This window comes from Dryobates pubescens, chromosome 29 (genome assembly GCF_014839835.1).
Source record: "Dryobates pubescens isolate bDryPub1 chromosome 29, bDryPub1.pri, whole genome shotgun sequence".
Taxonomy (NCBI): Eukaryota; Metazoa; Chordata; class Aves; order Piciformes; family Picidae; genus Dryobates; species Dryobates pubescens.
In genome coordinates this window covers 1,609,444-1,631,854 of record NC_071640.1, presented here as the reverse complement: position 1 = coordinate 1,631,854, position 22,411 = coordinate 1,609,444, and the positions used below count along the sequence as shown (strand labels likewise).

Here is a 22,411-nt window from a genome sequence, read left to right as displayed (position 1 = left end):
CATGACCCTAGTGCAGTGCTGGGTAGGGCTGGAGGAACCACTTGCTGGGTGGAGACCTGGAGAGCTGCTCCATCCCTGTGCCCAGCTGCCACCATGGACCAATCCTTGTCTAGCCCCAAGCTGGGGTGGTCATCAGCGGGCTACCCCCTCCTTTCCAAGGCTCCTTCCAGACCAAGCAGTGCTCTCATGCTCCCCATGAGGATGCTACTGCATGGCTGCACATCTCCAGGGATGCTGTGGAGACCTGGTCCCCTCCTGCTGGCTTCTCTCCTACTTTCCCCCTACATCAGCTTGACTTTGCCCCTCCACCCTCTTCCTGTTCGCAGGAGCTGATGTTGGACAGAGGCAGCAGCGAGCTGCTAATGATTGCCCTCCAAAGGAAGCCTTCTGATAGCTTTCCCTGAATTGTTTGCTCTCAGTGTAATTGATGAGCCTTTAATGAGTCTCCTGGGACCACGTGTTTGAAGGGAGCTCTTTCCTCTCCCTCCCCAAGGAAAAGGAGGTTTCAAGTGATCTCAGCTCTCAGGGAAACGTTGAATAACTCTTCTCCAGCTCTCCATTGTCATCTCTAGCCCTTGCTGGCAGCTGCCTGGCCATGACTTCCCCACGTTTTACCTTTGCAACTGTTTTGGCAGCTCAGCAAAAGCAGGGAGAGAATCTTTTGGGCAAAGCAGGAGGGGTGCTGAGCTTGGATTGTTTCTGGCCCATCTGTGCCCGCGGAAGCAGGTAAAAATAGCTGGGCCGTGGAGCGAGCACCATCCTCTCGTGGAGAGGAGTTATATTAGGACTTGCCTTGCTGGGAGATGACTCTGGCAGAGGTTTGCTGCTGCCAGTGACCAGAGCAGGGGTGAAGGAGGTGATGGCAACTCATTCATCCCAGGAGCAGGGCTGGGAGTGTAGCCGAGCCTGTGGTGCAGGGGATGAAGGGGAAGGAAGAAGCATTTTAGCTCCCTCCTGCTTTCTGCTTGAAGCAGGGAGGGAGGCTTTGGGGTTTGGCAGAGCTGAAAAAGTGGAAAGAAAAACCCTGGGTTAGGTCAGAGGAACCTGTTGTGAGTGGGGACTTCATAGAATGAGAGAATCAGAGAATGGGTTTGGTTGGAAAAGACCTCCTAGAGTCCAACCATCAACCCAGCACCACCATGGCCACTAAACCAGGTGCCATGGCCACAGGCTTCTGGAACACCTCCAGGGATGGGGACTCCACCACCTCCCTGGGCAGCCTGTGCCAATCCCTGACCACTCTTGCAGCAAAGACATTTTTCCTCCTGTCCAACCTGTACTGCTCCTGGCACAATTTCAGGCCATTTTCTCCTTTCCTATCATCTGATACTAGGGAGAAGACACCAATCCTCACCTCACTGCAGCCTCCTTTCAGGGAGCTGTAGAGAGCAATGAAGTCTCCCCTCAGCCTCCTCTTCTCCAGACTATAAACACCCTCAGTTCCCTCAGGTGCTCCTCACCAGCCCTGTTCCCCAGACCCTTCCCCAGCTTCGTTTCCCTTCTCTGGACACTCTCCAGCCCCTGACCTTCCTTCTTGGAGTGAGTGGTCCAAACCTGAGCCCAGTATTCAAGGTGTGGCCTCACTGATGCCCAGTACAATCACTTCCCTACTCCTGCTGGCCACACCACTGCTGCTCCAGGCCAGGGGATTCATTTCAGTTGGAAAAGACCTCTGCAAGCATTACGTCCAACCATTAACCCAGCACTGCAAGGTCACCACTAAACCATAGTCCTCAGCACCACATCTCCAGGTCTTTAGAACCTTGCAGGCTTTCACTGCTGGTTGTGTGGTAGGGATGGATGAGCTCTGGTGGGGAGGAACCATCCTCATTGCCCTCTGAGGTTTGGGTTGCCAAGAGAGGAGCCAGTTCCCAGGATGCTGAAGTGGAGAGCACTTGGCTGGCCGGCTGCTCCCATCCCAGAGGCTATTTATTTGAAAGCAGCTGACACTCCCCAGCTGTCAGGATCCTGCTGCCTGGTGGAAAGTTATTTACATTCAGGGCTGCCTTAAAGAGCAAACACAACCCCAAAGCTGCCCATTAGGGGGTCGGGCAGCAGAAGGGAGGAAGGGTGAAGAGGACGTCGCCCGGGTAGGTGAGCATCAATATTTGCAGAGTAATAATGTGTATAAATGCTCTTGGTCTTGCTCCTGGAATGCAATAATGCCTGCAATCGAGTTCATTGGCTAAATTGAATTTGGGCTCCTGTAGAAGTCTCTTTATATTAAGTGCTTTAACATACATCACCTTCTCAGGCTATCGATGGAATCCTATTATCCGCCCGGGGCCGGACGCAGCTCAGCAGCAGAATCGGAGGGGAAATAAAAACCTCCAGAAAGCAAAGCCAGGAGCAGGTAATAGGACCTTGGGCATCCGTCTCCAGCTATTGACAAAGTGTCACCAGTGGCTGGGGGAAGGAGGAGCTCTCAGGGTTTCTTGCTGACTTCCTCCCACCCAGCATCCTTTCTCCTCCATCTTGCTGCAGTGGGAGTGAGTCGCAGAGCAGTAGGGCTTGGGAGGGACCTCCCAAGATCTCTGAGCTAAAGCGAGGTCACCTAGAGCAGGCTGTGCAGGGTCACAAGGTCCAGGTGGGCTCTGAAGGTCTCCAAGGAGCAGTGATGGCAGAGGCAGGACCAGCAAGAGGAGAGGGCTTCAGAGAACTGCCTCTGTGGTAGGGGAAGAGGATCTTGGTGGAGGAAGGAGGAAGCAACAGAGAGAGACTTGGGGTTGGGAGGAGGAAGAAGTCTGACAGATGGGAAGAGAGATGAATGAGCACATCCAGGTGGTCCTTCAAAGTCTCCAGAGAAGGAGACTTCACCAGCTCCCTGGGCAGCCTGCTCCAGTGCTCTGCCACCCTCAAAGAAGTTCCTCCTCATGTTCAGATGGAACTTCCTGTGCTCAAGTTTATGCCCATTATCTCTTGTCCTGTCACTGGGGATCACCGAGAAGAGTCTGGCCCCACCTTCCTGACACCCACTCCTTGGATGCTTGCAGGCATTTGTAGTAAGACTGCCCCTCAGCTTGCCTGCCCCTCAGCTTGACTGCCCCTCAGCTTGCCTGCCCCTCAGCCTCCTCCCCCGAAACAGCCCCAGCTCAGCCTTGCCTCAGAGGAGAGGCATCCAGGCACCTCGCGGAGGCTCAAGCAAAGCCAAGCAAGCGGTTTCTGGGGGGGGTTAATTCACCTCTCTGACCAAGAGCAAGATGATTTTTATTTATTTTCTTTTCCCCCTGAACTCAAGCTAATTCCAGCCTGGAGGAATGCCAGGGAAATTCAGCCTTCCAGCTTCTCAGGGGCTGCCCAGCACGGAGGCGAGGACAGGCCGGGGAAGGCGGCGCAGCGTTGGCGCAGACTTGGCCGACCTTGACACGAGGATACTGTTACCTCCTGGGACCCAAAGTCGAGCTGCCAGGAGCTGCAGGAGAAGGCACAGGCAGTGCTCAGCCTGCTTTCTTCTTTTTCTTTTTTTTTTTTTTTGTGGCCTTCTCCAAGCTGCTGAGCAGAGGCAGAAGCTGCCTGTGGGATGCAGGGGGTTTGGGCTAGTTCTTGATGGGGTGTTTGGGTGAGCCCGTGGCTGGTTTGGGGGTGATGCTCCAGCACTAGGGCTGGGGAAGGCTCTCACAGATCACTTATCCCAGGTCCCCCTCCAGCAGCCAGCAGGTCCCACTCTGCTCCTCAAGGAAAGGCACTTGATGGGAGGCACTGATCGTGACACCAGATCTAAGACCCTCAACCAGAGGCTTCCTGGACCAAGCATTCCTCTTTGCTGCCTTCCAGAGACAGCTTTGTCAGAGGAGTCAAGACTGCAAACATCTACAGCTGGAGGCTCTCCAACAGCTTCATCGAGCTGAGTCAGAAGGAGGAATGTCCAAGAGGGGTGAAGCAGCCTGAAGGCAGCCAGGATGCACTTTGTGCTGGCACTCCCAGCTCAAGCTGGGCTGCAACCAGAGGGGAAGCACAGCAAGCAGTTGGCATTGCTCTGGCCTGGAGGACAGGAGAAGGAGGCAGCCACCAAGCTGGCCAGGAATTGCTTCAAATAAAGATTTGCTTCATCTGAAGGCAAAAAAATGAATCCCTTGTGTGTGGGTTCCACTGATGACTGACCAGCTGGATTTATTGGTGCTTTAGGGGATGGCCTTGATCCTTCAGGTCTCAAGTGCCTGATCCTGGCTCTGGTGCTGGGAGAGGAGCTGAGTAAATTAATTCTGCTCTGCTACCACAAATTCTCAGCTCTAAGTCATGCAGAAGGCAAAGCCTCCTGGAGAGCATCCATGGACAGCACCAAGAACCACACAAGGGGAAAGCAGAGGAGCACTGAGGGCTTCTCCCTTCAGTTCTTTTGTGTGAGCAGAAGGGAAGCCAAGGAAATCCCCTGAAAGGCAACAAGTGAAGAGAGGAGAGGAAATCTGGTTGGGAAAGCCCTCTAGGATCATCCAGTCCATAAGCCCAGCACCACCATGGCCACTAAACCGTGGCCCCAGGTGCCATGGCCACAGGTTTGTGGAACACCTCCAGGGATGGGGACTCCACCTCCTCCCTGGGCAGCCTGTTTGGATCCCTGACCAGTCTTGCTGCAAAGAAAGTTTTCATCTCCAACCTGAACCTCTCCTGGCACAATTTCAGGCCATGTCCTCTCCTTTTATCACCTGATAGTGTGGAGAAGAGACCAACCCCCACCTCCCTCCAGCCTTCTTTCAGGGAGCTGTAGAGAGGTCTCCCCTCAGCCTCCTGTTCTCCAGCCTGAACAACCCCAGTTCCCTCAGCCAATTCTCCTAAGCCCTGTCCTCCAGACCCTTCACCAGCTTCATTGCCACCCCAAAAGTGGAGCCCTCATCCTGTTGGTGCCTCTTTGTCCTGAGCAAAGCCCGAGATGAGGCACTGCTGCCAGTGAGGAGCAGCGCTCCCTCCTCCTGCCTCCCTCCAGCGGGACAGACAGACAGAGCGAGCACGCACTGGGGGCAGGGGAGAATGAAGGAGAGAAATCTTCATAATCAGCCTAAAATTGATAGACTTCTGCTCGATCTGATTTCTCCTAACTGGATCCACATGTCCCGGCCACGGCACATTAACTCCAATTACCTCTCATTAATGTCTCCGTGATGGAGCGCGGCTCGCTGAGCGACGGTAGGAGGGGGAGGGAAATTACTCCAAAGGGACTCGGGTGTGTAATGGAAAGAGAAGTGGCAGCTTGCAGGCTGCTGAGTGCCAGCCCCAGCAGCCAGGAGAAGCTCATTCACCCATCGCTGAGGGGATGACCGAGCTCATTGCTGCGCCCGGGAGAGGAACCGAGCGGCGAGTCGAGAGCTGCGGGGAGAAGCCTTTCCCCAGCCCGCCTGGCACACACACAGCACACAGAGCAAGGGCTCACTCCTCTCTCTATTCCTGTCCTGACTCCTCAGCATCTCCAGTTACCCTGCAGATCAATAGGGACAGGATGGAAGAAGAAAAGGGAAAAAAAGGCAAAGCTGACAAACACAACACAATGAAAAGAAAAAAGACAGCCAGAAGAAAGAGCAAAAATAAACTCAGCCCCGAAGGGAGAAAAGGACCTGGGGTGTGGGATGAGGAGATGGAGCAGGCACAGGAGAGCCTGAAGGACCAGCCCATCGCAACAACAGTGACCCTCAGGCTGCACCAGACTCTCTGGAGAGCCTGGCAACCTCCTGCACTGCCCTGGCTCCTCTGGCCTGCCAGAGGAGGGAAGGCAGCTGACTCCTTCCCCTTCTCCCCGTGCTCTGTTTCTGCTTCCCCCTAAAGCTCTGGTTGACGATGGTGAGGAGGTTTCCTGGCAGGAAGCAGAGGGATGAAGGATGGAGGGGAGCTTGGATGGGACCCAGCAGCATGGAGTCCAAGGGGATCAGAGAAACCTCCTAGAAGCCACCAGCTAAGGCTGCAGCATGGGAAACCTCCCAAGCTTGTGGTGTGCTCTGAGGGCAAAGCATTTTGCTCTTGCCTTGACTGTGAGCATCAGCTGGAAATGAGCTGCCCTGTGCCACATCCACCTGCAGGCACTGCCAGCTGCCTGCCAAAATCCTGGTGCCCTACAATCCTGGTGGCACATGCAATGCCACACGCTCTGATGGTGATGTCTGAGGTCCCTTCCAACCCAACCCATTCTAGGATTCCATGGTACTGATCCAGAGGCACATTGCCCCAACCCCTGGGCGCTTGCAGATGGACACAGAGGTGCTCTCCTGCAGCTCTGCCCCTGTGCCTGAGCTCCCTGGGACTCCTCCTTGAGCCATCCCAACGATGGGCACCCTGAGATGCTGCCAGCCCAGCTGCCAGCCAGGGATGCTCCTCCCAGACACCATGAATGAAGCCAAAGCCCTGTGCCTGCTGCTGCCCTCACCACTGCCTCCTGCCTGGCCCCTCCCCCCCCCCCCCCCGGGGAGGAAAGGGCCTCCCACCCCTCACTGCAGCTTCCTTCCCCTTGGAGCCTGTTCAAAGGCAGCCTTGGTGGCACCTGCAGAACATTTTTGCTCACAAGCCTCAGAAGCAACCAGCTTTGGAAGCCACACAAACGGCTCCTCTGTCGCTGTGGTGACTCTTGTCAGCAGGGGGAGGGGAGGGGGTGCTGGGCAGATTCGTCCCCTCTCACCCAGAGCCCACGAGCCGGGTGGGAAATTGGCCATCTCGGCATCTTTCCACCGTCCTTGGCTCTTGCTGCTGCTGCCATGCACGGCACGGAGAGAGAAGGGAAAAACAAACCCCCTCCTGCCTCCCCCTGCCCCAGACCTGATGGGGGGGTGGGGTTTGGCCTCACCCCAAGCTTGTCTGCTGGGGTCTGCAGGACTGAGTCCAGATGATCCTTTGATTCTGTGGTCTGTGAGCTATGATTCTACGATCCTGTGATTTTATGTTTCTGTGGTTCCATGACTCTGTGATTCTGTGACTCTGAGATTTTGTGACTCTGACTCTGTGACTGAGACTCTGATTCTGAGACTCTGACTCTGTGACCCTGTGGCTGTGACTCTGTGACTGATTCTATGACTCTCTGATTCTGTGATTCTGTGACTCTGACTCTTATGAGTCTATGATTTTGTGACTATTATGACTCTCTGGCTGACTCCTCTCTGGCTGACTCCTCTCTGGCTCTCACACCTCCCAGCAGAGCTGCCCCCCAGCACCCCCGCAGCCCTTTACCTGCCGGTGACCTCGATGTTGGAGACTGCGTAGAAGTACTTGTAGAGGTTCTCCCTCTGCACGTAGGTGCCCCCCAGGGCCGGCCTCAGCAGCCTCATCCGCAGGTCGGTGACGGTGAAGAAGTCCTTGAGGCCCTTGGCGCTCTCCAGCCGGGTGTAGAGGTTGTCCATGTTCTTGAGGTCGGGGCCGGCGAAGATGGCGAAGCGGTCGCGCACCTGGAAGCGGACGGTCTTCTCCTTCTTGGAGCCCGCCCAGCGCGAGAACTCCTCGGTGCACAGCACCCTGTTGGCGCTGGTGGCCGAGAGCTCCCGCACCCTGCGCGCCGGCATGCCGAAGGCCTCCATGCAGTCGTCGGCGTAGTACTGGTAGGGGTGCCAGGTCCTGCCGTTGTCCAGCGACTTCTCCAGCATCATGGCGGTGGGGCGGCCGTACTCGAAGGTGATGACGATGTCGTCGGTCAGCTCGATGCTCTTGTTCCAGGACAGGGTGATGTTGGCCAGCAGCGGCTCGGGGTAGCGGCGCCAGGTCACGCTCTGCCAGTAGGTGGCCAGCCCTTCGGCCTCGCTGTCGAACATCAGCCGGGGCGGGTGAGCCAGGTCCGGGTTGGAGGCGTCGCACTCGTCGCTGCACAGGTAGGGGTTCTCCTGCAATGACAGCCAGCGTCACCCGGGCGCCGCCTGGGCGTGATGCGGGCACGGGGTGGGCGTTGCACTGGCATGGGGTGGGAGTTGCATGGGCTTGGGGTGGGTGTTGCAAGGGCATGGTGTGGGCATTGCATGGGCATGGTGTGGGCATTGCATGGGCATGGTGTGAGCATGGTGTAGGCATTGCATGGGCATGGTGTGGGCATTGCAAGGGTATGGTGTGGGCGTTGCATGGGCATGGTGTGGGCATTGCATGGGTATGGTGTGGGCGTTGCATGGGCATGGTGTGGGTGTTGCAAGGGTATGATATGAACATTGCGTGGGCATTGTGTGAGCATCACATGGGCATGGTGTGGGCATAGTGTGGGTATTGCATGGGCATGGTGTGGGTGTTGCATTGGCATGACAAGCACCTGGCAGAGCTCACACCACTGTGGGGTCCTGGTTTTTAGCTGCCAGTGTCAGATGTTAGCTGGAGGGCTGAGCTGGGCTGTGCTGGGGGTCTGGCTCTGGGTGCTGCTGTTTCTGAGCATGAGCTGACGACTAAGACTTGAGGCTTTGCCTTTGCCATGAGCACTGCTGAGCTGCTTCCTTTGAGAAGCCCTTGGGGAAAGGTTTCTCAGCTTGGCACAGGGGCAGTTTTCATAGAAAGCTCTTTCCCTGAGAAGGTCTCAGAGAAGCTTCACTTCAGCTTGGCTAAGTTACAAAGCCTACAGAGAGCTGTGAGCAGCTCCAACCCCCAAAGCACATCCAGGCCTCCTGAGGCTCCTGATGCTGAACGAGCTGGGGACACAGCACCCACACCTAGTGCCTCTGAGCATGGCTAGAGGAGGCAAACCAAATTTCCCATCTCCTGGCTGGGACAGGGCTGGGTGGCAGCAGAGAGAGCAGAGATTTGTGTCTCTGCTGACCCCAGAGACCATTGCTGGTGACTTCTCAGCTCAAATGACCCAAACTGGACAGAGGTTGAGCTGGCAGGGGATGGGCTCACCCCATCCAGGCCACGATGCCCACTCCACTGTGATGCCACTCGTTGCCCATGGACCTGGGCAATGGCAGACAATTGCAGCCATCACATTTTGCCCACAGGAGACATTGCCTGGCCAGGTTCTCATGTTTTGCAGGGAGGCTCTCACACACAAATGCTGAGCTGCACCCAGCCTCCAGGTCATGCAGCAAAGGTTGAAGGTTTGGAGGTGAGCGTCAGGGTTAGCTGTGCTGAGGGGCACGTTACAGAGTCCCAGCGTGCTGGGTGTTGGAAGGGACCTCTGGGGATCATGCAGTCCAACCACCCCTGCTAAAGCTTCCTGCTAGGGGATGGAGCTGCCTCTAAGAGCAGCTGGCTGGTAGAAAGGGAAGAAGGAAAAGCTCCATCAGCTGAGGTGCTGAGGGGCTCAGAGTGTGCCGAGACAACAGATTGGGTTGCAGTATGGTCCTCCTGCCAGTGTGGTCACACAGATGGCTTAATGGAGGGGGCCTGAAAAGACCATCCTGGAGGCTTGTTTTCACCTCCTGTCTGAAGGAGGGTGCAGCAGGGCAGTGTCTCCGTGGGCTCAGCTGGGGAGCTGACCAAAGGTTCCTCAATAAGCTCTCCTTGGTGCTGTATGAACAGCAGTCTGCAAGAACGGAGACAGCCTGGCAAGAGCACTCTTGCCCTGAGGCTTCCTTGTGTGCAGAGCCACCGGGGCTGCCAAAGCCCTTCCGATGGGGTAAGACGGATCTCTACTCAGGATTTGCTGCTTGAGTTGTCCCCTTAAAGGCCACAGTGGCCAGGGTCACCTCCAGGGCTATGAGGAGATCATATCAGGGCTTTCCTCAGAGGCTTCCTTAAGCAGCAGCCAAATTACACAAGGGAAGGACTCTGCCACCAAACTGCAGTAAGAAAACATGGCCCAGAGAAGTAAAGGGTGGCCTGGGTGGAAGGTGGGACAGACTACCCAGGGGCAGCAAGGGAAGCAACAGAGTCTAAGAAGTGTGATGCCCTCCCAGTGCCCAGTCTGGGCAGACAGGGCTGGCCAGGCACGTCCCTGGCAGGGGATCTGGCAGGTCAGGAGCAGGGAGAAGCGGAGCCAAAACTCCACCTGTCTCCCATATGCTCGTCTCAGAGAACAGGACACGAAGGTGCACAGTCCCTGCTGTCCATCCCAGCCCCTGAACACGCTCAGCTCAGCAGGCAGCAAGCTCAAAGATGTCCTTAAGCCCCCCCTGATGCTCCAGGGCAGCACATGGCTCGGGAGCTGCGTGGTGGGAATGGGGCAAGCCCAAAAATAACCTGGAAGTGAGAGCGCTGGAAGGCGGGGGAGAGCCTCAAAAGCCACCAGGCGAGGCAGGGCACCACGGCTTCCTCTGCTCAAGTGAAGTGTTCCTTTTTGGGGTTAGCTTTATTGAATTGTCCTTCCTCCAGGGGATGCTGGGTGCATTTTCTCTGGTGGGGTGGTTTGAAGCCAGCCCAAAGGGCAGGGGGGGGCTGGGAGGGAGCGGAAGCAGATGGCCATCCCTTGGCCGCTCTCTTGGTCCCGGGAAGATCAGTTCTAACGCTGCTTGAAACGGCTCCAGCTCTTATTTTTGAGTCTGGTTTCCTCCTCCAAGCCGTGTGTCCTCCAAAGAATCTGTCCAAAGTCTCAAGATATTTATGTCTTCAATCTAAAAGTCAGAATGCATTAGCCAGGCAAACTTGGTCTCGGGGAGCTTAAAATAAACCAAGCTCACTCGGAGTCTCACGCTATTAAATCAGTCGTGAGTGTCCTCACGGCAACTAGACACTGCAGGCTTCCAGCTCCCCAACTTGCTCTCTCTGGTTGCTCATTTCTTGAGGGTGCACCAAAGATCACTGCAGCCTCCCTCAGCCCCAGCTCTGCCCAAAAGGGGAAGCTGCAAGGCCCTGGCTGAGGACCTCCTGCCCCAACAAAGCATCACGGCGAGGTTGTGCCCCCGTGAGGCACGGCACAGGCTGCCTGGGCTGGGAAGAGACCTTTACAGCTCACTCAGTCCAACTGCCCTGCAGCCAGCAGGGACATCTGCAGCTAGAGCAGGTTGCTCACAGCTCCAAACCACCTGCCCTGCTGTGGCTGAAGGGATGAGGCTTCTCCCACCTCTCTGGGCAACCAGGGTCAGGGTCTCTCCACCCTTGATGTAAAACATTTCTTCCTTACATCTAGTCCAAATCTCCCTCCTCTGGTTCCAAACCATCCCTCCCTGTCCTGTCACAACAGGCCCTGCTAAAAAGTCTTCTGACTGGCATTCTTGGAAGGCTGCTCTAAGGGCTCCCTGGAGCCTTCTCCTCTCCAGGTGGAACAGCCCCAGCTCTCAGCCTGGCCTCACAGCAGAGGGCTTCCAACCCTTGCATCACTGCTGTGGCTTCCTCGGGACCTGCTCTAGCAGTTCCATGTCCACCTTGTGCTGGGGCTCCAGAGCTGGTGCCAACACTGCAGGGGGTCTCAGCAGAGTGGAGCAGAGGGGCAGAATGCCCTCCTTGCCCCTGCTGCCCACCAGCCCCCAGGGCTCTGCTGGGGCTGGGCTGTGGTCATACAGTGCTGGGTCGTCTTCAGCCTTTAACCCAGCAGCACCCCCAAGTCCTTCTCCACAGAGCTCCTCTCAGTCATCCCCCAGCCAGGATTGATACTGGGGGTTGCCCTGACACAGGTGCAAGAGCTTGCACTCAGCCTTGTTAAACCTCATGAGGTTCACATGGACCCAATTCTCCAGCTCAAATATCACAGTCCTCGGGTTTTTCCCTTCCCTTGGTGCCTGAGGTCGGTGGTGGACAAAAAACGCTGCAAAAGGCACTTGCTGAAGGTGACAGAGGAGGCTTGATGCTTGAGGAGCTTTTCTTAAGAGACAAGGTATTGGTCTGACAAGGCAGGAGGGTGTCAGGGACCCAGGAGGGTGTCAGGGACCCAGGATGGTAACAGAGACCCAGGAGGGTGTCAGCGATCCAGGAAGGTAACAGAGACCCAGGAGGGTGTCAGGGACCCAGGAGGGTAACAGAGACCCAGGAGGGTGTCAGGGACCCAGGATGGTGTAAGAGAGATCCAGGAGGGTGTCAGGGACCGAGGATGGTGTAAGAGAGATCCAGGAGAGGGTGTCAGGGACCCAGGATGGTGTAAGAGAGATCCAGGAGAGGGTGTCAGGGACCCAGGATGGTGTAAGAGAGATCCAGGAGGGTGTCAGGGACCCAGGATGCTGCAGTGAAACTGCTCTCACCTTGCTGGGGAGGGGGGAAAGGGGGAAACCAGCCCAAATCAAAGGCCTCAGTTTTCCAAAGCCCAGCTGGTTTCTAGGGCTCCTAATGAGTGCACAAAGTTGTTTTGATTGTTGGGTTTGGTTTTTTTCCCTGGCATTTTGAAGGCTCCCAGCACCAAATTCTGTATTTTTGTAGGTGAGATTACTTGATTAATCATTAGGCTGTTGAATATTTTAAACAAACCAGACATCTGTTGTGAGTGCAGGAATCAAACTGCAGCTTGGAGGAGATCTCCATGCCAAAGGGAAGCTGGAAAGCAACTCAATCACTGGCTGCACAAGGCAGAAAAAATAATGCAAATAATAATAATAGGACAGAGAGGATGAGAGGAAATGGCTTGAAATGGTGCCAGAGGAGGGCTAGGGGGGGAGAAGAAGGAGAATTTCTTTGCTGCAAGAGTGGTCAGGGACTGGCAGAGGCTGCCCAGGGAGGTGGTGGAGTCCCCAGCCCTGGAGGTGTCCAAGAAACCTGTGGCCATGGCACTTGGGGCCATGGTTTGGTGGCCGTGGTGGGGTTGGGTTGCTGGTTGGACTCGCTCTCAGAAGGCTTTTCCATCTGGAGCAACTCTCTGATTAATCTTCTCCCAGGCAGCCAGCACCAGAACAAGAGGACACAGTCTCAGGCTGCACCAGGGGAGGTTTAGGCTGGAGGTTAGGAAGAAGTTCTAGACAGAGAGAGTGATTGCCCTTTGGAATGGGCTGCCTGGGGAGCTGGTGGAGTCACCATCACTGGAGGTGTTCAGGAGGAGCCTTGATGGGATGCTTGGTGCCATGGGTTAGTTGATTAGGTGGTGTTGGATTGGTTGATAGGTTGGACATGATGATCTTGAGGGTCTCTTCCAACCTGGTCTGGTCTATTCTATTCTGTTCTGTTCTGTTCTATTCTAAAAGTGGGGATGAAACCATCCAAGGTGTGAGCAGGGAGCAGTCAGCAGAGGATGTGCAAGGTGGAGCTGCTCAGCACAGCTCCCCTAACCCAGAGTGGTTTGTTTAATGGTTTAAGGGATCCCCCTGGAGCTGCTTTGCTTTCAGGGATTGCTTCTGCTTGATGGAGTTGTGATGCTTGAGCCAAGGCCTCTGCTGAAACCCAGCTCACCCTGGGACCAACTCCTTTATTAGCCTCCTGGTAAGAGTAATGAGAAGGTCTCATCAACATGGACCAGCCCTGGGAATCCAAACCAAGTTGGGGAGGGAGAGGTCCTTGACTTTCATGGGGAGCTTTTTCTCCCTGGCACACAGGTCTGTGCTGCTGTGTGGGCTTCTCTTTGGGTCCTTGCTTTTGCAGTGGGTTGGTTGGGGGTTTTTTCTCCCAAGAACTTGCTCTCAAACCCAGTCAGAGCTCTCAAACCTTGGGTGGCTCCAGGCTCTCCTGCAAGCTCTGCTGCTGGTTGGAACTGGGGGCTGTGGAAACAGCCCTCTGTAGCCTGAAGAGCTGGGGCTGGGTCCCTCAGCATAAGGAGGAGCTTGCTGCAGACTCTGAAATGAGAGATGCTTAGGGACCAGGTTCCTTGAGCAGAGAGGAGAAGCTCTGATGCCCAGCAGGGGTTGTCTGTCCTGGCCCTCATGGAGCTGTTAGCAGCAGCTGGAAGCTGCATCTGCTGCAGGAAGTGGAAGGGCTGTGGGTGAGGAAGGTCTGCATGGAGCAAACCCTCCTCTTCAGGTTTCTGAGCCCTCTCTTCTCTGTAGGTCTCCATCCAGTTCTGAGTGGCACAAGTTGTTTAGGGGGGAAACATCCCGGTGTGGAAGCAGGGTTTTACTGGCCTGCAGGTTGGGCAGTGGCTAGAGTGATTCAGTGGGGCAGGTGGTGTCACAAAAGCCTCCTTCCCTCCCTCTAGGGAGTGCTTGTGACCAGGGAAACCTCAGTCTGAACCTCCACCCAGGAAGGGACAATTCCCTCCTTAGCATCCACCCCATCCAGCCCTGGTGGTTAAGGAGCTCTGGGGTGTGTCCCAAGGCCCTTCAGCCTCTCACAGGTCACCTACAACCCTGCCTTTGATTTTCCACTCAAAGCTTAGCTGGTGAAGTTCCCAGAGTCTCCTCATCACCTTGCACAGTCCTTAAGTTGGTGTCAGATTTCCTCCAGGTCCTTCAAAACCACTGCACAGGCAGAACCCTGCCACACACCTGATCCCTCCTGCCCTGCTCACGTCCCCACCACGGACTGCTGCCACCACTGGTGTCCTGCAGCCTCCTTCCCTGAACAGCCTTGGCTGTCATGGGGAGGACTGATGGACAGGGGAGCTGGGGGTCCTCACATGGAGGGGGTTCCCTGCCTCTCCTCTGGGGGCTCTGGAACACATTTCCCCCCCGGCTTTGGTTTTTTCCCTCCACTCCCTTTCCCCATCCAACACCAAGCTGGAGCTGCTTGCTCAGGAGGCTGCAGGACAAAGCCAAAACAATTTCCTCTGTGCCCTTTCCTGCTGAGTTCCTCTGGTTCTTGTTGGGATTGAGCTGCAGGGCTTTGCTTCACTTCCATCTCCTGCTCCAGCTTCCCTTCCATCTCCATCCCTGTCCCTGTCCACACCTCAAATACTGGCTTCAGGTTTGGGCCCCTGACTCCACAAAGGACATTGAGGGGCTGGAGTGGGTCTAGAGAAGGACAAGGAAGCTGGGGAAGGGTCTGGAGAAGAGGGCTAGTGAGGGGCAGCTGAGGGAGCTGGGGGTGTTTAGTGTGGAGAAGAGGAGGCTGAGAGGAGACCTTATTGCTCTCTGCAGCTGCCTGGAAGGAGGCTGGACTGAGGTGGGGGTTGGTCTCTTCTCCCAAGGGGGGACAAGAGGAAACAGCCTCAGGTTGCACCAGGGGAGAGTTAGGTTGGAGATTAGGAACAATTTCTTTGCTGCAAGAGTGGTCAGGGACTGGCAGAGGCTGCCCAGGGCGGGTGGTGCAGCCCCCATGCCTGGAGGTGCTCAGGAAACCTGTGGCCACTTGGGGCCAGGGTTTGGTGGCCATGGTGGGGTTGGGTTGAGGGTTGGACTGGGTGATCTGAGAGAGCTTTTTCCACCCCAGATGATGCTCTGGTTTGGTTTTCTGCAGCACACATTTGTGACAAGGACCACCCCAAGCAATTCCTTGGTTCCTGCCCCAGGGTGTGCTGCTCTTTCCCAGCCAGAACTGCTTTGTCCTGGGAGAAAACGTGAGCCTGTCCTCATGTCATTATGGGATGCTAACACTCTTGTTGCTTCTGACCTGAGGGGTCACCTGCTCTGTCTGGCTGTGTGACAGAGACAAGGTGATTTTTATGATCAAAAATAACATTTGTGGGTAATTAAATCTCCTGCTTCAGGGCACAAAGCATAACCTGCCAGCGGGCAGGATGGGACTCCCAGAGAACTGGAAATAACTCTCAGACAATTAATTTTCACTCAGTTCCTGGGCTGGGAGGGATCAGAGGGGTGAAACAACCCTAATTAATTTACAGTGATTATTTCCAGCAGCTGGCAGGTGACATAACTCACCAGCAGAGATGGCCAGGAGCAGGGAGATGGCTGAGGAGAAGCATGAGGTCCTTCCCGAGCCAGACAGCTCCACGCTGGCTCTTCCCTGTGAGCCCAGGTAAGGCTCTGTGCCCTCCTCCCCTGATGCTCCAGGGCTGTGGGGCAGCCCCTGCTCCTCTTGCACTGAGTATTCCATCTCTTGATGCACATAGAATCATAGAATGTTAGGGCTTGCAAGGGACCTCTGGAGGTGATCTCATCCAACCCCCCCTGCCAAAGCAGGATCTCCCAGGGCAGGCTGCACAGGAATGTGTCCAGCTGGGTTTTGGAAGTCTCCAGAGAAGGAGACTCCACAGCCTCTCTGGGCAGCCTGCTCCAGGGTGCTGGGTGATAGGTTGGACTTGGTGAGCTCTAAGGTTTTTTCCAACCTGGTTAATTCTGTATCCTTGAATTTAAGAATCTTTCCTTCAGTGATGGTTACTCCAGGGCCTCACCTCCACAGGGGAAGGGTGGAACTGGCTGAGAGGCAGCAGCATCCAGGGCAGGCAGCCAGGAGGGGATGGGATGGGAAGCTCAGGGTAGGCTGGTGGGGTGGTTTGCTCACTCCTGTGCCCTTCCTTTGCCACCTCCATCCCCCAACCATCTGCAGTGGGCTCTTATTAGGGCAGAGAGAGCAAAAGGGGGGGAAAAAGCCTAAGCTGGCTAACGAGCTGTTTGCTGTTTGTGAGCAGGTAGCAGCAGAGCTGGATGAATTATTAATGGGGTGGAAATGGGGTCCCTCCACCCAGCTGCTGCTAATTCTGGCTCTGCTGAATGTCACTCCCTCCATCTCCCTCTCCGGGCTGTGGTTTGGGGGATTGATTGCTCCTCCACTTCCTTCCTCTTCCTCTCAGATCAGAGGTGTCCAAGCACAAGGTCACCCCTGGCTTGGGCACCAGGAGAGCTTTGCCAGGGTGTGGGTTTCGGGAGAGCATGAGTCAGCAGGAGCCAGCACCGCCCTGGGGGTGCTCAGCGAGGTGCTTGGCTTTGCTCCTTGCCTTCTCTCCTTGGCCTGGAGCAGACACTCCTCCACCCAACCACCCAGCCCTTGCTCAAGGCTCTCAGGCTCCCCTGGGCCCACCTCTGCCAGGGAAGAGATCTGGCCCCTGCTCGTGGCTCCTCTCCCTCTTCCCCCTCCACCCTGCCTCTGTGGTCCAGAACCATCTCCTGTGTATCTCAGACCAGCTCAGCACTGTGCCCTGCACCCCACCAGCCATAGGGGAGCATCATTCTGCCAGCCAGGGCTGTGTGGTGGTGGTGAAATGAAAGTCCTATGTCCACCTGGGGACACTGAGGCAGGGAGGGATGTCAGGAGCATGCCTGGGCTGCACTGGGAGCACTGGGGCTCCACCTTGATAAAGATCCAAGTACCCCAGGCAGCTGCAGCTGGGCAAGGTGCTGGCTCCTTCACCCAGTCTTGATATGGGGGCCAGGGCAAACCCTGGGGGTTGAGGCAAACCTTGAGGGTCAGGGCAAACCAGGAGGGTCGAGGCAAGCTCTGCTCTCACCTCGTGTTGTCTCAACTCCCCTCATGTTCTGCTTAGCACCTCCCTTAAAGGGGTCTGAAGTGCTCTTTGCACCCTAGGTGGCACAGCCTGGGCAGGAGGCTGACATCCAGGGAGGGTCTGGAGAGGGAGATGCTGCACAAGGACCAAGCCAAGTCCCCTGTGCACCCTTGCAGTGCTCCTGCACAGACACAAATCCCTTCACGCCCACTCTGCCTAAGCCAGAAGCAGCCAGGAAATCTGATGGCAACCCCGAGGCTGAACCTCCAGACTGCAACCAGCCCTGCCCACAGGTGACCTGCCCAAGAAGAACCCCGAGGGTGCCATTGGCAGGGTGACTTCAGGGCAGCCCTTCCGTTTGCAAAGCTCCGGGACAGCTCAGCTTCGGCTGCTGGAGCTGCTGCCCAGCACCTTGGCCTGAGAAGGGGTAGGTGCAGCTGCCCTGGGGGTGACACAAGGGTTAACAGAGCCCGGAAAATTCCACTCCTAAGCAGATAATCCCAGCCCTGCAGGGCACAGACACACACACCAGCGCCGCGGCAGCGGTTTGGAGCAGCTCTTTCTTTGGGCACTGCTAATCCCGCGGTGAGCTGCTCTAACCCCAGCCCCCCGGGTGCCCTGGGCTCACCTCCCACCCACCTCCCCACGGGACCTGCACCCCTGCAGCTGCTCCTCTGGGGCTTGTGGGGATTATGGTGAGGGTGAGGAGGCCCTGGAAGAGGTTCCCCGGGGAAGCTGTGCATGCCTGGGAGTGTTCAAGGCCAGGCTGGATGAGACCTTGAGCAGCCTGGGCTAGGGGGAGGTGTCCCTGCCCATGGCAGGGAGGTTGCAACTGGATGATGTGGAAGGTCCCTTCCAACCCAAACCATGCTGTGATTCTGTGAAGTGACCTAGTGTTTGGGATTGGGACCTGATGTGAACCAGACCCCCCCCAGCCAGCAGCTGTGAGCACATCTCCAGAGCTGCAGGTGCTTAAACCACACTGACTTGGGATTTGGAGCTGGTCTCCCAGCCTGGACTCTCTGTACCTAAGAGCTGCAATCTTTGCTCTCCCCAGGGCACTTGGCTGAAGCTTCTCTACAAATTAAGCTGCTTGGATCCTGCCTCACCCCTTCTCTGCCCTCATTCTTAGGAGGAGCAGCTGAGGGAGCTGGGGGTGTTTAGCCTGGAGAAGAGGAGGCTGAGAGGAGACCTCATTGCTCTCTACAACTCCCTGAAAGGAGGCTGGACTGAGGTGGGTGTTGGTCTCCCTTGTGTCAGGTGACAGAAGGAGAGGTAATGGCCTGAAATTGTGCCAGGGGAGGGTTAGGTTGGAGATGAGGAACAATTCCTTTGCTGCACGAGTGGTCAGGGATTGGCACAGGCTGCCCAGGGAGGTGCTGGAGTCCCCACCCTGGAGGTGTTCAAGAACTGTGTGCCCATGGCACCTGGGGCCAGGGTTTAGTGGCCCTGGTGGTGGTGGGTTGCTGGTTGGACTCAGTGATCTCAGAGGGCTTTTCCAACCCAGACAGTTGTATGACTCTCTGATTCTGAAGCCCTAGTATCTTGCTCTGGAGATGTCTCAGTGTCCACAGCCCCTAGCAGCAGGAGCAGGAGAGCAGCTCCTCCTGTGCTGGGCTCCGAGTGCATTATTGATTCAGGACTGAGAAAATGCTTAGGAAGTAGGAAAAGTGTCCTGCTCTAAAAGCTGTGTGCCTGGGAAGCTGCCGACGTGCAGCCTTGGCAGGGCAGCTCGCTCCACCGCCATGAATATTTCATCCTCTGCGAGAGGCTCTGCGAGTTTGAATGGGGGAGGGCAGGAGGGGGTGGGAAAGGGGAGGGAGCAAAGGCTCTCCTCATCCACAGCCTCCCTGGACAACCTGTTCCCGAGGCTCTCCACCTTCACTCTCAGGAATTTCTTCCTAATCTCCAGTCTTAGGCTCCCTTCTTCCAGCTCAAAGCTGTTGATCCTCGTCCTGTCACTCCAAGCCCTTGTCTGAAGACTCTCCTCCGAGAGCAGAGCCTGGAAAAGGTACTGCTGCCATTTCCACCCTGATCCACCCCTTGCACCTCCTCACCCCGATGCTTTCCAGCCTGGGATCAAGGGTTGGAGCCTTTCGGGTTGGTTCCCACCCCTAAGCACTTCCCCACCCTTAATCACTTCCCACCTCGGGGCCGCTGCAGAGAACATTATTTGAAGTCAAGATCGTCTGCTCCTTGCCCTTGGGGGCAGACCCTGGGATCTCCTGTTAGCAGCTGCTCAGCAAATTACACACTGCTGCTCTGCTGCCACAGAGGCTGCTCGGGAGCACGGCAGGGTCTCGGTGTTAGGAAAGCAAAGGTTTTAGGGAAAATGAGGGAATAGAACTCAAATTAGAGCGTGCTGAGCAAACGGATTTCCCTCCCAGCCCCTTGCAAGCTCCTTAAATGCCCAGCTCGGGATTGCAAGGCAGGATGCTGCTCCCCTAACAAGGATCATTTCCACTGGCTGATGGAAAAGACACAGTGATAAAACTCCAGCTGTCAGGTGGATTTAATTGGCAGAGGGAGCAGAAAGTTTGCCTGCACCGTGAGTGAGGTGGGCAAGGATAAAGTGCTTGGAAGAAAAGCTTTGCCCTTCAAAAGGGAACAGCATCCAGCTGGGAAAGGCTGGGGGGAACTGGTTCCTTTCTGCCTGGGGTTAGGGAAGAAATTCTTGACAGTGAGGGTGGGGAGATGCTGGAACAAGTTGCCCAGGGAGGCTGTGGCTATCCCATCCCTGGGGATTCAAGGCCAGGCTGGATGAGTCCTTGAGCAACCTGGGCTCATGGGAGGTGTCCCTGCCCACAGGTTGGAACTGGATGATCTTTAAGGTCCCTCCCAACCCAAACCCTGCTGAGAAAGGGGAGCATTTTCCAGCATTTGCAGCATTTTAGTCTTGTGGAGGGCTCGAGGGGGGAGGAATCTGTTGGCACACATTTGAAAACAGAGATGCAACTTTCCAGCCCCACAACCCTGACTGAGATGTCCTGGAGAGTTTGACAGCAGCAGGTGGATTTCTTGTGCTGCTGAATTTCAGGATAGAGGCAAAATAATTGTCCCCAAGGCCATCTAGGTCCTGCAAGGAAGGGCAAAGAGGAGAAGCCAAGGTGAGTCTGCAGCCAGCAGTGGCAGTGCTGATTGAGTGAAGGAGGAGGAGGAACATCTCCTTTTCTTGGAAAGAGTTTGCCATTTGGCTCAGCTCGGCCCAGAGGCTGCCCTGGAGCCCTGGGATGGTCACAGGGCTTTGACCTCATGGTTCTCCTGCACAGGCATTGCCTGTGGGCTGGGACATGGCTGTGGCAGGGTACCAGAGGGGATGAATCCATCCTGTAGCCACCAGCTCACGATGCACCTTCAGAAGAGTATCTCTGCAGCAATTCCATTTTCTTCCTGACTTCAAAAAACCTTCAGCTGTAATCCTGCCCAAAGCCCCCACCCTTGGCTTGCAGCTGAACAGGGCTGAGAGGATAGGACTGGGCAGGGCTGCATGAGATGGGCTGAGGAGGGAGGGAGGAAGAAAGGTTTCTGTGCCCCAAAGCTTGCCTGGGGTTTTTTTGTTCCCCCTTTTAGCAGCCAGCCCAGCTCTTGAGCAGAAGCCTTGTGACCACATGTCATTCAGAAAAGTTTAGCTAAGAATTAAACATCAGCTTCGGCTGGATGTGTAATGAATAAATAAAGCCTTTTCCTTTCATGTGCCCGTGCCAAAGTCAACAAGCTCTATTAGCTGATGAAACAATGCTGACGCCAAAGAAAAATACCCCTGACCCATCAATACGGGCTGAGAGCTCAGCCTTGCATCGAAGGGCCTCGTCTGAACAAGAAGTGCTGCCCTGACACCTCTGAGGGGGAGTGGGGAAAGTGTTCCCAGCCCTGGGCTGGGGGTGGGTTGCTCTCAGCGGGGTGTCAAGGAGCAGCGAAGTCATTTGGTGATGGCTGTTGGCTCGCAGGCAGCCCTCCAGCCACCGCTCCTGGCTTTTGGCTGGAACGATTTGGAAGCCCCCTGAGCTGCCTGGAGCAGGGGCTGGGGCTTCGGGGCTTGCTTGCTCCCTGCCCTGTTTGTAAACCACCCACAAATCAGGTCTGATTTTTCTCTTTTTCAATCCTGTGTGCAGGATGCTGGCTCTTGGAAGGGGAATTCTCTGAGGTCTCTGCCTGCTGTCAAAGAAAAGCTTCAGCACATCTCAGCGCCTGGGAGCACCCCACCAGCTGTGCCTCCCCCTTCCTCCTCCCTCTCCCCGGGAGGCTGGGATGGTGAAGTAACCCCACACCTCCCCTCTACCCCATGCACCTCTCTGCCTCGATCAGGCTGCACAGCAGGACATCCAGGCAGGTTTTGAGCCAGAGGAGGAGACTCCACAGCCTCTCTGGGCAGCCTGCTCCAGTGCCTCACTGGTGCCAGCACAGCCTGGCAGGGAAGGCTCACTGCCCTGCACTGTCATGACTCTCACCAAGACCCTCCTCCTCCTCTGCCTGCCCACCGCGATGCCCCACACAGGGACATCCTCCTGCCCCCTCTTGCTGGCTGCCTTCAGCGCGGGGAGATGTCTGTGTGCCTTTGGTTTTGATTTCAGCCGTCTGAGCAGGGCTGGCGTCCTGCCGGGCTGTGCTTCACTCTGAGCACCGCTCCTTCAACCACCCCGGCAGAGCCCTGCTGCTCCGAGGGACACCTAGGAGAGTTCTCAGCCCCTTGTGTGGCTCTGAGCTGCTCTGCTGGGGAGCTGAGCTCCTGCGAGGAGCAACCTGTTGCAGAAAGGTAATTAAAACCTGGAGAGAAAGGGTAAGAGGACACCAAAAGAGGCTGGAGGGGCTGCATGGGGTGAGAGGCACTCAACCCTCCCCTCCTGCAGGCAGGGTTGGGGCTGAGGGGGGCAGTGACCACGATGGGAGGGCAGTGGCATTGATCAGTGGGCAGTGGCATCGATTTCTGTCCCTTGCTTCCTTTGTGCAGGGGAAGCAAATCTGGGCTTGCATCCTCTGCGTGTCAATAGGTGTCAAGTCACCACCCAGCACCAGGAATGGAAAGGTCGTTTCTTGCTGACTCTACTTTCTTCCTGACCAGAAGGGGATGCTCAGCAGTAAGTGGCCTGTGGGACAGAGGCTGTGAAATGTCCCTCACTGCCCTCCCAGCACATCCCACCCCGGTGCTGAGGCTGGGCCAGAGCTTGGAGCTCTCCTGCAGCCGTTCCCTGCTCCATGCACTAAGTGCTGGGGGTGCTCCTTGCTCATCTGAGCAGGGCTGCTCCTCATCTGCTTGGTTTTTAAATCTCTTGATCCCTTGGAGAGGACACTGCTGGTGTGAGAGGGGGGAGAAAGGGCTGTGGGCATGGTGGGATTTCATAAACCCATCCCCAAAACCTAACTTGCATCATGTCCCTTGTGTTCTTAGCTGGATTCCTGCTCAGG

General features: G+C 56.1%; 1 protein-coding gene and 1 long non-coding RNA gene across 4 annotated transcripts in view; one reads left to right on the top strand and one right to left on the bottom strand.

The window, feature by feature from the left end:
- Positions 1–22,411, bottom strand: part of NTNG2 (netrin G2) — a 50,995-nt gene that overhangs the window by 22,377 nt on the left and 6,207 nt on the right. For all 3 annotated transcript variants that reach the window (XM_054174152.1, XM_054174150.1, XM_054174151.1), the window contains exon 3: positions 7,144–7,787. In XM_054174152.1, the coding sequence (XP_054030127.1) occupies positions 7,144–7,787 (644 nt within the window). The remainder of the gene's footprint in view (positions 1–7,143; positions 7,788–22,411) is intronic.
- Positions 18,154–22,004, top strand: LOC128898632 (uncharacterized). Its single transcript, XR_008462926.1, has 2 exons — positions 18,154–18,242; positions 21,957–22,004. It is a non-coding gene; the product is annotated as an uncharacterized LOC128898632 (long non-coding RNA).